The sequence below is a fragment of the Spermophilus citellus genome (assembly GCF_964194105.1).
Source record: "Spermophilus citellus genome assembly, chromosome: 3".
NCBI lineage: Eukaryota > Metazoa > Chordata > Mammalia > Rodentia > Sciuridae > Spermophilus > Spermophilus citellus.
The window spans coordinates 122,860,449-122,873,597 of NC_138184.1; the positions used below are offsets into that span (position 1 = coordinate 122,860,449).

The following is a 13,149-nucleotide window of genomic DNA, read 5'->3' on the forward strand; positions in this document are numbered from 1 at the left end:
AGAGGTTCAAAAAAGTTAGAGAAATTTCAGAACCCAATTGAAAGAAAAAACGTAGGACCCAGGTCACCAGCTCATCCCATTGAGCTGTACCCTTCCCCAAACTATTTGGATGAGGAAACTGCAACTGCTGGTACATGTTGGTAGCTTACCAAGAGTGGTTCAGTGTACTGGTTTTAAAATTTTTGATCATAGAGGAAGAATGTCCCAAGAAATAGATGACTAATGTCTGGAGACTCACATAGAAGCACCAGAGGTGTAGTGTAGCTCAGTGGTAGAGTGCTTGCCTACTGTGCACAAGGCTCTGGGTTCCATCCCCACCATCTCCTAAGAGACAATACAAACTGACTTCCACATGCAGAGTCATTTTGGGTGACCCATGTGGGAAGGTAGAACGGTTTTTCTTGCTGATTGCTTCAGTATGTAAGTCAAAAATATTCCCTAAGGTGAGGATGGGCTGCTCTGAGTCAGACCAGGTGCTGGGCTTGGGGCCAGGAATAAAGTAGCGAACTAGACAGAGTCCCTTCCTACAGAACTTACATTCTAGCAGGAGGTGAGGCTGATTGCACAGGAAATCACAGCCCACCTGATGAGTTACATTCTGGTCTCATGCAGGTGAAAAGGAGTGGTGGGCGGGGGCATCTCATCCAGGCCTGTGTCAGGCTCAGAGAGGCAGTACAGGCATTAGGGAGTCACGTTCGAATGAGCAAACAATAAAACTGTGCACATTTTCACTCAAGTGTCATAAAAATTACGTTTGCCTTGTTTTTCCTCCAAACGTTGGACTTAAATCACATTTCGATTGTCAGGAGGTTGACTTGGCAAGGGATGGTTTTGGAACGCCACCTCCGTGCTGAACAATGGCAGGGAGCCATTGCTTCACTGGCTGTTAGTTAGTTGTGTGTGAGAGGTTCCTCTTTTAGATTTTCCAAAAAGGTAAGTTAGCCTAATTTTTCCTGAACCTCCCAATAGCTTGCAGACACATGGTTAAATCACAAACAGCTGTGTGTACACAGGTACGATTCCAGCTCTGCCACATTCTAGGTTGGTGACATTAGACATGTCATCCTCCGTGCCTGCTTTCCATCCCATAAAGGGAAGATCTGAACCCCTATTCCATAGCACTGATAGGAAGATGAAATGTGATGAAGTGTGAATACACTTAGCACAGTGTCCCGCATAAAATCAGAGGGAAACCACTGTAATCGCCTCTGAGCCTAGCTATGGGGTCCATGTTTCTCTTTGCAACTTGAGAAGCTTTCCCAGTTTGGACATGGCTGCTCTTCATTCATTTTACACACTCTGTAGTCATTCCCCCTTAACCACAGTTTCACTTTCTGTGGTTTCAGTTACTCATGATAAAGGGCAATCTGAAACTGTTAAGTAGAAAATTCCAGAAATAACAATTCGTACGTTTGAAATAACTTTTATTACAGTATACTGTTACAATTGCTCTGTTTTATTCTTAGTCATTGTGTTAATCTGTCTCTCTCTGAGGCTAATTTCTAAATTCAACTATCATAGGTGTGCATGTACAGGAAAGAACAGAATATGTAGGGCTCAGTACTATCTGTGGTTTCACACCTCCACTGGGGGTTTTGGAACGTGTCCCCAGTGCATGGAGGGTGACTGTATTTAAAACACACCAGGAGCTGTGCTGGGCTTAGGCTGAGCTTCTCTGGAGCCCCAGGTGAAAGGCAGTCCCAGTGAGTCTGGGGGTCCTTCCTCACCTTATCATGACACCCTGCACCCAGCAGGGGGCCCTCTCTTCCTCAAGGAAGAGAAGATACAAAAGAGTAGCCATCAGCATCGTGCTAAGTTCTCATAGAATATTATTATTAAAAAAAAAAAGCCATGATTTGCTCCCAGACGGTCTTCACAAATTGGCCCATCCTTCTCTTCCCTGTCCTTTTCCAACTTACTTTGTTACATTTTCAACCTTCCAAGAGTCACACCGGATGCAAAGTGCAGTCAGCCAGGAAAGTCTGGAAATTCAAGGGAAAGCAGAGGGAACACTTCTTTGAGGACCAACACATGGACACATGCTATGTCTTTCAGTAGAGGGGTCTTGGGGGTCACTCCCCTGCGGTCACTGAGATAAGAAAGGAATCAGTATTGGTCTAGAAAACAGTGCCAGGACATCATGGGAAGCATATGGCAGACAAATGTGGGTTTCAGCTCTCTCCATCCCTGCAGACAGACACCAGTGCAAAACTCTGCTTGCCCCCGCTGGTGGTAAGCTTCCTAGGAACAGGGCCACATCTTTCCTGTTAGCTCGCTGTAGAGCCTCTTTCCCAGAACAGGTGTGAACTCTGCAAACATTTGTTGAGTGAAAACAATAATCATCAATGCCTCCCAAGTCAATAGTCCCTGTCCTCATTTCTCTCAGAGGAGCTTTGCAAAGGCAGCCTCCCTCTGTGGCCCTGCTCATACCCCAGGATGGAAAATGTGCAGCCAGAGTGGGGTAGACACGGGGAACTAGTTGCCTTTAAGAGAAACAAGCCAACCAGTGGGTTAGAAAGGAAGCACTGATGCCCCTTATTATATTTTATTTCAGCACTGGCAGATCCCACTGGGTCGAAGATTCCGCTCTTTGAAATTGTGGTTTGTCTTTAGAATGTTGGGAGTCAAAGGACTGCAGGCTCATATCCGCAAGGTACTGCCTTCATTCTTTATCTCAGTAATACTATGGAGGGCTTAGGGGACTTAGAAATGAATTCAGATGTCTTAGTAAGTAAATACAAGCATGCATCACTTAACAACGTGGATAGGTTGTGAGAAATGCATCATTAGGTGGTTTTGTCATTGTGTCAACATCATAAAATGTACTTGCACAAACTAGGATGACTATGACTGTGTTGGAAGATATAGTCCATGGGGACCACCATGGCACATGTGGTCCATTGTTGACTGAAATGTCACTACACAGGTTGGGGCTGTATATGGTAAAGGATGCAAACTGTACTTTGGGTTGTCGAATGCACAATTATGGATCTTTGAGGACACCTTTATTAGGATTACAGGTTATCAGCTCCAGGATGATGATTGTTTTAGTTATCCTTTATACTGCTGTGACTAAAAGACCTGACCAGAACAATTGTAGAGGAGGAAACATTTATTTGAGAGCTGATGGTTGGTTTCAGAGGGCTCAGAACATAGACAGCCAGCTCTACTCCTTCAGGACTCAAAGTGACGCAGAACATCATGGTAAAAGACAGTATGGAGGGAAGCGGCTCACATGATGATCAGAAAGGGAGGGGGAGAGAGAAAGAGAGATATCTTATCAGACACAAATAATATATACCCCAAAACCATACGCCCATTGCCCCACCTCCTCCAACCATACCCTACCTGCCTTCAGTGACCACTCAATTAATCCCATCCGGTGATTAATTCACTGATTGGGTTAAGGCTCTCACAACCCAATCATTTCTCCTCCAAACCTTCTTGCCATGTCTCACACATCAGCTTTTGGGGGACACCTCACATTCAAAACATAACAATGGTCAAAGTAAAAACATTATGTAGGTTGTACTTTTGGCACAGTGAGTTTCAGTGAGCAAAGAAGCAAAAGTGAGAATATAATATATTTTTCTTCAGAAGATTGCCAAAATAGGAGAATTTTAGAGTTGGTGTGGAATAGATACCATCTACACCAATTGTTCTCAAACACAGTTCCTGACCTACAGTGCCAGTGGCCTACGGCAGGTCCCAGCAACCTGCTTTAACAAGCAGTCTAGTCACATAATATGCACTTAAAATTGACAACCACTGATCTACTTCAAGTCCCACTACTCTACCATTTTTGTTCATCAGCTGGGGAATCCGAGGCCTGAATATGAACCAGGACTTGTCTAAGGCCCACCCAGTTTGCCAGATGCAGGAGGCATGCTGACTTCAAGCTGGGTCCTTCCTTCTTCTGATCCTTTCTAAGCCAAGGCCTCATCCTGATGGTCAAAAGTCTCCAGGCTTCACAGGGAAGGCATGCCTGTAGTTTCTAACCCTAATGATATGACAATGCTTAACTTTAAGTCCTGGTGCTGCTGCATCACCAACTGTGCAGCTAAGGGCAGGGGTCAGATATGTTAGGGTCCTCCCTGTGACAGAGATGCAGAAATGCATCTATTTTCAAGCATTTGCTAAATGCTTGAAGCCACAAACTGGTACCCATCTACTTCAAGCCCATTCTAAGAAAATTTATGGAGCATCAAGCACTATGAGAGTCTATATGGTAAAAAAAAAAAAAAAAAAAAAAAAAAACTAGAAAAGGAACATGTGTATGAATTTATAAATAATGTATCTTATGTTCTTAATTGAGAAAAGTAGCAGGAGAATTGAATTCAAATTATTTGGAGAAAGAAGGCTAAAACATAAGTGGCTTATCTGTCCACAATGATTTCATCCATAAGCTCAAGGACAATGAGCTGTGATTATGCTGCCTCATGTGATAAACACATCACGCCTCTTTTTGAAAGGATTCCCAGTCCTACCTTAGCAGGAATGTGGGAAAGGGCTGGACCAAAACCTCCTCCCTAGGCAGGAGCCTGCTTTGGGGATACCTGAGTCCAAAGTCTTTGTCGCCCTCTGGTGGTCATAAGAGGGATTGCTTATTTCCCAACAAGCTTTGGTCCAACTTGCGCAGAGCTCCTCTGGTGCATCTACCACGTGATGGTGACCAGAAGCGCGCTGGATGCTCAAGGTTCTGAAAGAACGAGAACTCGTAATCCGCGAGAGGTTTTTCTCCATGGATCACAGATAATTCGAATCAGTTTTTGAGTTCTTAATATCTAGGAGTTAAGTAAGGTTGACATCAACCTTATTCAGTGACAGGAAGGCAGCTCTTGAATGTGATGGTGTATGTGTGGTTTCTGTGTCTCAGGGGCAAACACCAGGGAACTAGAACCACACCAACCGCAGAACTGAAAGTCTCATATTAGCTGCATTCGAATCCTAGCTCAGAAGGCATGGAAATAGGATATTGGGCATGTTAACTCTCTGACCCTGTTTCCTGAACTGGAAAATGGTTATAAACCAGTATCCATCACTATGTTGTGAGTTGTCATGAGGAAGAAGTGGTAGATAAATGTTAGCCTTTATATCTTCTACAGTGTTCCAGCACCTCTTTGCAATTTTGTTATAAAATTATAAAAGACAGATTTTTCAGGGGCAAGGGTGTAGAAATAGCCCCATGAACAGAGGAAAATGATGTTATTTTTTTTCTGAGGACATTAAGCCTTTCTTCATAGTAATGAATGAGTTTCTTTGGGAACAGATGGTGAGGGGACAGCACAGACACTTGAAGAAAATTGCAGAGAGTATGTAAATGAATTATGGATGTGCAGTTTAATAGGGTTTTCTAGATGGTTAAGTTTTGAATTCAGTGATGATGAGAAACTCAAGCACCTTTCCCCCTCTCTCTCTCTCAAGCACGTCCAGCTGGCTCATAAGTTTGAGTCTTTGGTGCGCCAGGATTCCCGCTTTGAGATCTGTGCAGAAGTCACTATGGGGCTAGTCTGCTTCCGGCTAAAGGTTTGTTTATGTCTATCATCGTCCTCATCATTTTCTTTGAATGGGACAGAGGGGCAAGTCCCATTCTGACCTCCACACTCAGATGCCTTCATCAGCGTCCCAGGAACACGGAACAAAAACCATGGTATTTAGCCCACAGCCCTGAGGAAATCTGGCTTCCTGGGAGGCCCTGCCCAGATAGTCCTGCATGGACCATTGATGTTCAGCTTTCTTGGAGATATACTTGTAGACTTCTTGCTCCTTAGTCCTAGATTTCTCCCTATCTTTTCCATCCCCAAGACTCTGTCCCACCACTGAAATTCTCTACGGGACGCCCATCTGTGGCCTCACTAACTTGAGCTTCTCTGTGGATCTATAGCATGGGCCCCATCTGGGAGCTGGTTAGAAAAGTAAATCTCTCCAACCTAGCCACCCTGACTCCATATCTCAACAAGACCCCACACAGGAGGGTGAGGTATTCCAGGCTGTGTGTTCCATGTGCATTCACTAGGTGAAGGAGTCTGGCCCTGGGGAGTCAAGATGAAAGTCATCTTGTTGAGATTCTTGATGATATTTCTCAAAAGGACCTATGGCGTACTGTATGCATACCCCATTAATCTTTGCGGTGTAAATGAAGTCAGATGAGAATTAACAACCAACTCTCGGACATCTGCAGAGATGGCTTTTAATACAATGAGAGGATTTTATTGTCACTGTTTCAGTGCTGGGGATCCAACCCAGGTCCACACACACACACACACACACACACACACACGCTCTATTACTGAGCTAAACCCCTAGCTCCCTTACCCTTTGGGTCTTGCTGTGTTTCCCAGCTGGTGGGGAATTTGAAATCTTCCTAAGTAATTGGGAGGTACATGCTACCGAGTTTTACTGGTTTATAGTTTCTGAATCAGTTTGAGGTCGTCCCATAAGGCCTCCTATTTCCAATCACAGACCGAAATCAGGAACAGGAACAGACTGGGTTGTGTCATTGTCATGGTACTGTCACTCAAAGTGTGGCACTGCCCCTCCATGTATTGTCTCCTTTCCCTCACCTGATTCTTGGAGCTTTGCAGTGAGGATGAGATCCAGGTATGGAAAAGTCGGGAGGCAGCAGGACTAGAGGGGCCTTATAACAAGAGAGAAGCCTTGGGTGATGGTGTCCAGAACATGGTTGTGCAGATGACATGATGTGGCAGTTCCATCAAAGTTGGGGACTGGCATTTTGCTCAGACTTGTCTGCCCCCAAGTGGTTGCATTGTTTTTATTGCCAGGATTCTTGCAGGAACTTTTTATTTTAATTTTTATGATTTATTGAGATGTAATTCACTTAAATTGCCCATTTGTGTGATTTCTACTGTATTCACAGGGCTGTGCAGACATCACTAATTTTAGAGCATCTTCACCCTAAAAAAACAAAACTCTCACCCATGAGCACTCATCCTCCATTCCCCAGATTAGGTTGATTAATCTGATCTCTGTCTCTAGACATTTTCCTATTCCAGACATTCATATAAATGGACTTTTAAATATACGTTGGCTTTTGCCACTGACTTCTTTCAGTTAGCATAATTTTGTCAAGGTAAAGACTTTCATTCTAGTGGCATAATTTACTAATTATGCCAAACCTATCTGTGCCTTAGTCCTTTCTTCTCAAGTGAACTGTAATGTGTGTGGCTCTTACATGCAGGAAACCCAGGGAAGTTTTCAGTTAACAAGCTGCTTCCATCCCATGAATCTGGTTTCTTCTTGAAGAAGCACGTTAGTTAAATGTTATGGTTCATTTTTCTGCCACTGTAACTATTATATTCTCATTATTTTCTCCTCATCCTATTCCTCTCCAGTAGGAGTTTCAAGTCCTCCACATCACTTACTACCTTAACATACACTGTGGCTCTTTACTTAAGCTGAAGCATGTGATGTTGTGATTGTGTAACTGATTCTCTTTCCCTCCATCCTTACCCTGGTCAGTCTCCTGTCTCATTCAGCTATTTTTGTCTTTCTTTCACCTCTGACCATTTTTCCTGTTTGCCTTCTTGCCTTTACTTACACATATCTAGTCCAATTCATTTGGAAATTGCAAGCAATTTTTTCCCCTAAATCATTTGCCTTCATTTTCTGCGCTATATAAATTTCAGACTCATACTTAGTCTCTTTAATAAAATTCCATTCCCTTGGTACCATTTTTTTTCTTTCCTTCCTCCCTCCCTTCTTTCCTTCTTTTTGTTCTCCACCTTGAATTTGTCTACCTGGCATACAAGGCAGCAATTTCTCTAATGTCTGTGGCCCCTTCACTGTGCACTTGGGCACTGAAGGCAGCCACATTCTAGCTCATAGCCAGAGTCGTGGTGGATTTGTCCAAGGCCAAAGCCATTTTCCAGTATTGAGCAGGTGTTCAGCTAGAGTGGACTGCCAAGTAGACTGGATCCCCTACTGGCTCCTCCCTCTTCTTCTTTCTCTGGACTTTGAAGAAAGGGCCAGAAGAAGTAGCACAAGTCTAAAAGGGTCATATGACTAGGATGCAATGCTCTACATCCAGCCCTTTCTATTTTCCACTTAGAGGAAGGGGGGCCACTATGTGAAAACTAGACAGAGGCAGAAACTAGAAAGGGCAAAGAAGAGCCATAAGCCTGGCTGGCTGAGTGCACCAGCGGTTAGTAGGGGAAGCACTGACTTCCCATGTACTGTTTGATACAGACCTCTCAGCCCTGATTAGTCAGCAGGAGCTGTGCACGTGGCCCCTGGCCCCCAAGCTGGCTGGCTGTTCTCTTCCTAAGGGGCTGTGTGGAGGCCACCAATGATCCCTGGATCCTGTGGTTCATGGACATCTTCCCAGATTCGAACAATAGCTTGACTATTGTGCTTCATTTTCTCTGTTGTTGAGATTTTCTCTGTGTTTCAGTACGAATTTAGACTCCCACTCTGGTGCTATTCAGAATCCTCAGGCATGTTGTTTAAACTCATTCATTTAAAATCAATTAAAAAAAAATAAAGATATAGGTCAAAAACAATAATTATAAAATGAATAGGGCTTACTAATTTTAATGAAATTTTATATTATATATGCAGATTAAAAAAGCAAAACTCATTCATTTGTAGATGACATCTCTAGGGATCTTCATTTTTCTTAAACAAACTTGGACCATATGAGGGTCATCTTTTTTTGGGGGGTGGGAGGTACCGGGGAATTAACTCAGGGGCCACTGAACCACATCCCCAGCCCTATTTTTTATATATATATATTATTTAGAGATAGGGTCTCACCGAGTTGCTTAGCTCCTCCCTTTTGCTGAGGCTGGCTTTGAACTTGCTATCTTCCTGCCTCAGCCTCCTGAGCCGCTGGGATTACAGGTATGTGGGGGGTGGGGTCATCTTTAGACAGTACATTAGAACTTGGAGGAATGATTTTGTGAGGAAAGGAGATGGTCTTTTAGCCTGTGTTACTATTATTTTATGGAACTTTTAAACACTGTAAATGAAAGGTGGATTGGGAAGGTCCTCTTTCACCGGGCATCCTAGTCTTACCAGACTTGGTGTTACCCAACGATGAGATGAGTTGAATTTTGGGGACCTCAGAGGAGTGAACGTAGTTTTTTCCCTTTGAATCCCTCCCTCCAGGGTTCCAACCAACTGAACGAAGCTCTTCTGCAAAGAATAAACAATGCCAAAAAAATCCACTTGGTTCCGTGTCACCTCCGAGACAAGTTCGTGCTGCGTTTTGCCATCTGCTCTCGCCTGGTGGAATCTGCCCACGTGCAATTCGCCTGGGAGCACATCAGAGAGCTGGGGGAAGACGTGCTGAGAGCAGAGAAGGCGTGAAAGTGGAGCCCGATGCAGGTAAGCCGAGTGTGCCAGGAACATCCTGTCCTCCTGGAGTCAGGGTCAGAGTGGGGATCCCCTACTGGCTCAGTTCTGGCTCTGCCCCTCAGCGCTGCTATGGACCGAGTTTTCTCTTTGGTAAAGTCAGAGAAAATTCTATCATGCTTGGTCCAGAGGAGTGGAAAGAGTGCTATCTGTAATGATTCTCTACAGATTTTTTGTTATTTATTTTAAATGAGAACATCGTTTTCTATCATTCTTTCCCTTCAGATTTCCCCAGTTTATTAAGCTAACTTGCTATCATAATGAGCTTATATATCAAACTGGCAAGCTTTAGATAAATGAAAACAATAAAACAGGAATTTCATGTGAGTGATAATTTACTGTCAGGAAGGACCCAGGTCTTGATGGTTTAGAGAAAGAACCTATTTAGACGACTGGGGTTCTTGGTAATAATGAGGGGTTTTAACTACATCAATTAAGCCCTGCAGAGAGAACACAGGTAACTCTTAAGGACAATGTTTTAAGCAAACGCAGCACTGGCAACAGGAAGACTATTTAAAATTATATGTGTGGGAGTTAAAACAATCTTAAACGACTTCATTAGATTATTTTTAGAATATCATTCAGAAAGGGAAGGTACTGGAGAATGAAATCGACCAAATTATGTTATGTGCATGTACAAATATGGCATAATGAATTCCACTATTATATATGATTTTAATGCACCAATTTAAAAAACAAGAACACACCCAACAGCAGCCCTCCCCACCAAGAATGTCCTTCAATTGGAATTTTCTACTTTTTTCTGTGTCTGTCATTTCTTTCTTTTTGCCCCATTTGGGGAAGGGTAGTAGACCCCCCCCCCCCAACCTCTGCTTGTCTTTGTCTCTCTCCTCTTCATTTCTCCATTGACCTCATTCATAACCCATCAGAGATGCAGAACGTAGGGGTATAGTGTAATTTATTTGACCAATTGTATGCAACTTTATCTTCCTTGCTCCTAATTTTAATTGAGAATTCCTGAAATATAGTGCTTAAAAAATCCAATAGTTTAAAATTGTATTTTATTACATGAGTGAACAGCCTATGGATGGTCGATTTCAGTAAGGTGAGGCCAAAGAAACCACCTTCTCAGTGGAAATATGCCCAGTAATACAAGGCCCTTTTCCTGGTGTGGTAAGGGCCTTCCTCCACGCCTAAATTAAGAGACCTCCCTCCCCAGAACAACTCGATCATACATCCAATATCTCTGGAAGGTATCAGGGAGAAGCTCATACTTTGATAGTATTCCATTGCTCTAAGCATATGTTAGTATACACAAAACAAGCAACCCTACAAGCAAGTACTACTGATTATTCTTTCTGCAAACCTATATTTGAAGATATCTAACAAGTATCTATTATGTCAGAATCTTATTCCCATATGCTCAAAATGATACACAGAGAGACTATAGCTCTGGAAAATAACATGTGGGGAGACTGTAGCTCACAGGCATATTTTAAATAGAAATCATAATTCCTGTGGTGTCATTATTTGCTGCAGATTCAAAAGGTAAAAATAAGCTTCAATTTTCTAACCAATATATAGAGGATACCATAGTAAATTATAATGCATGTATATTGTTTTGACCAGATTAATTGGAATAATGAAAATCTTAACACCTTGGTTTTATTTACTTGTAACTACTTGATGTTGTCATATCATTTTTAGGTAATCACAGTTCTAAGAGAAAGTAGGAGCTGTTTCTATTTTACAGAGGGTGGGAAATTAGAGAGTCTATTTGATGTTGATAAAATTTGTCAGTTTGTTAATAAAAGTTCCTTTCTTTCAATTCAAACTATTTTACATTTACAATTGACCTTCTTCACTGGAGAAATAGTATGCAAATTTTTATTCTTTATTTTCTTAATGTAGCCATATGCTCATTGTATTTTTTTTTCTATAGAGATGAAAAGTTGAAAGGACATATATCTGAAAACTGAAATAAGAAGAAAATAAATATCATCCTGATTCTGTGGAACTGAGTCTGTATGTGACCTCCCATGTCTGCTCCAAAGTTAACCAGACACCTGTCATTGTGTCTTTTAACATTAATCAAAGTTAATCAGACCTATCATAGCGTCTCATCAGTGAAGAAATATTTACTATATGGAAAGTTTATCCTAGTGACTACAGTTTTCATTTCTTATTTAACTATGATTTTTCGTGATTAAAAATCATAAGTTTCATGCTTTTGAATCAATTAGTGTGGCAAAAGAGGCTTATTGAAATATTTTCCAGGGCAGTCTATGATCATAACTAGAGATTATACCTGTGCTCCTAAATTATCCTGTCATGTGACTAAATGCTTAATAAACAGTTGATGTAAAATGCTAATTGTGGTGGGTAATCATCTTATTCTACATTATATCAATGGAATCTTTTAATATAAACTTATTCTTTCAACTAGCCCAAAACAGCATTCTTGAATATTATCAAATTCATTCATTTTTTCAAACATATGTTATTAAGAGCCTTGTATGCATTTAAAAAACTATTCTAGATGCATTCAAATGCACATCTTACTTGGAGATGACTTCAACTTCTAGGGCAATAAGTTCAGGACACTAGACAACCTGGATTCAAACAATGAGCTCAAGAGTTATATGACTTTCTGGGCCATGGCTTTCTTGTATGATGAATCCATCTGCTATATTGTATCATGACTAATAAGCAATGGAAGAGCACCCATAGAAACATAAATTCTAATAAGGATGTGGTATTTATTGAAATAAGTTCCTATCTTTATTTGGAACCATTTTTCTTTTAGAAACATGTGTTGTTATTCTAAGGTTAGTTATTATCCTCTAAATAATAACTGATAACTATGTAAATGTAATTGAATGATATGATCTGTTATTCCTAAATCTGGAAATTCACCAGATGCTATGTAGTTCTCCATCTGATTTGGGGAGGATATTTGTTCATCAGTGAACCAGATCTGAGTTCTGTCATGGGGTGGGGACATGGGATGGTCCATTAGGCTCCACTGGGGTTATATGTGATAGGACCAGTGGGTGTGGAGACCTCAGATCATTGAGTTGAGGCTGGAGCACCTAAATTTTACAATGAGATGTTTTTGCACCTGAGTGTGCCCTTGTGTTAAGATTATTGTAGCCTGGCAAGATTGCTGTAGCCTGGAACAGTGATACACACCTATAATTCCAGTGGCTCTGGATGCTGAGGCAGGAGAATCACAAGTTCAAGACCAGTCCCAGCAATTTAGCAAGGCTCTAAACATATTAGCAAGATCCTGTCTCAAAATAAAAATAAAAAGGGCTGGGAACATGGCTCAGTGGTAAGGCTATAAGACTCCAAGATGAGCCACTAGTCACTGTTATTAGCCTTCAGATTTTTGCAGCATCTGCATCCAGCCTGGATCATAAATGTACTTTGGGAAGATGGCTGAGACCTAAATTCAAGACAGGGGCCTAGGCAGAATTAGCACTAGAGATATTGCACAGATGTAAGGCAGGAGATTAGCTGTCTTCAAACTTTAATTTGGAAAGCCTTCTCTGTAGCTCCAAAGAGTGACTGATAAAAAGACAGGTCTATTAAACATGAAGAAAAACTTAAAAGTCAACCCATCAGCAAATGGAATATGTTTTCTTATAGGGGAGAGAATTCTCCACCATTGTGGAGACTCAAGTTGAGATGGGGAAAATCAAGGTTTGGGAAGTGGTAAAGAATATTCTTGCATGAGACAGAAGGTGGACTAGAAAGTAGGCAACCTTCTATGTAAGCCCTCTCTTATGCCTGAGATTCTGATATTCTGTGAAA

At 41.7% G+C, this 13,149-nt stretch overlaps 1 protein-coding gene across 1 annotated transcript in view; it reads left to right on the forward strand.

Moving 5' to 3' along the window:
- The window catches only part of DDC (dopa decarboxylase), a 98,053-nt gene extending 86,455 nt beyond the window's left edge, over positions 1-11,598 (forward strand). The window contains exons 12-15 of the mRNA XM_081286896.1: positions 2,555-2,653; positions 5,425-5,526; positions 9,127-9,345; positions 11,276-11,598. Coding sequence (XP_081143022.1) covers positions 2,555-2,653; positions 5,425-5,526; positions 9,127-9,327 — 402 coding nt within the window. The 3' untranslated portion in view covers positions 9,328-9,345; positions 11,276-11,598. The remainder of the gene's footprint in view (positions 1-2,554; positions 2,654-5,424; positions 5,527-9,126; positions 9,346-11,275) is intronic.
- The last annotated feature ends 1,551 nt before the right edge of the window (positions 11,599-13,149 follow it).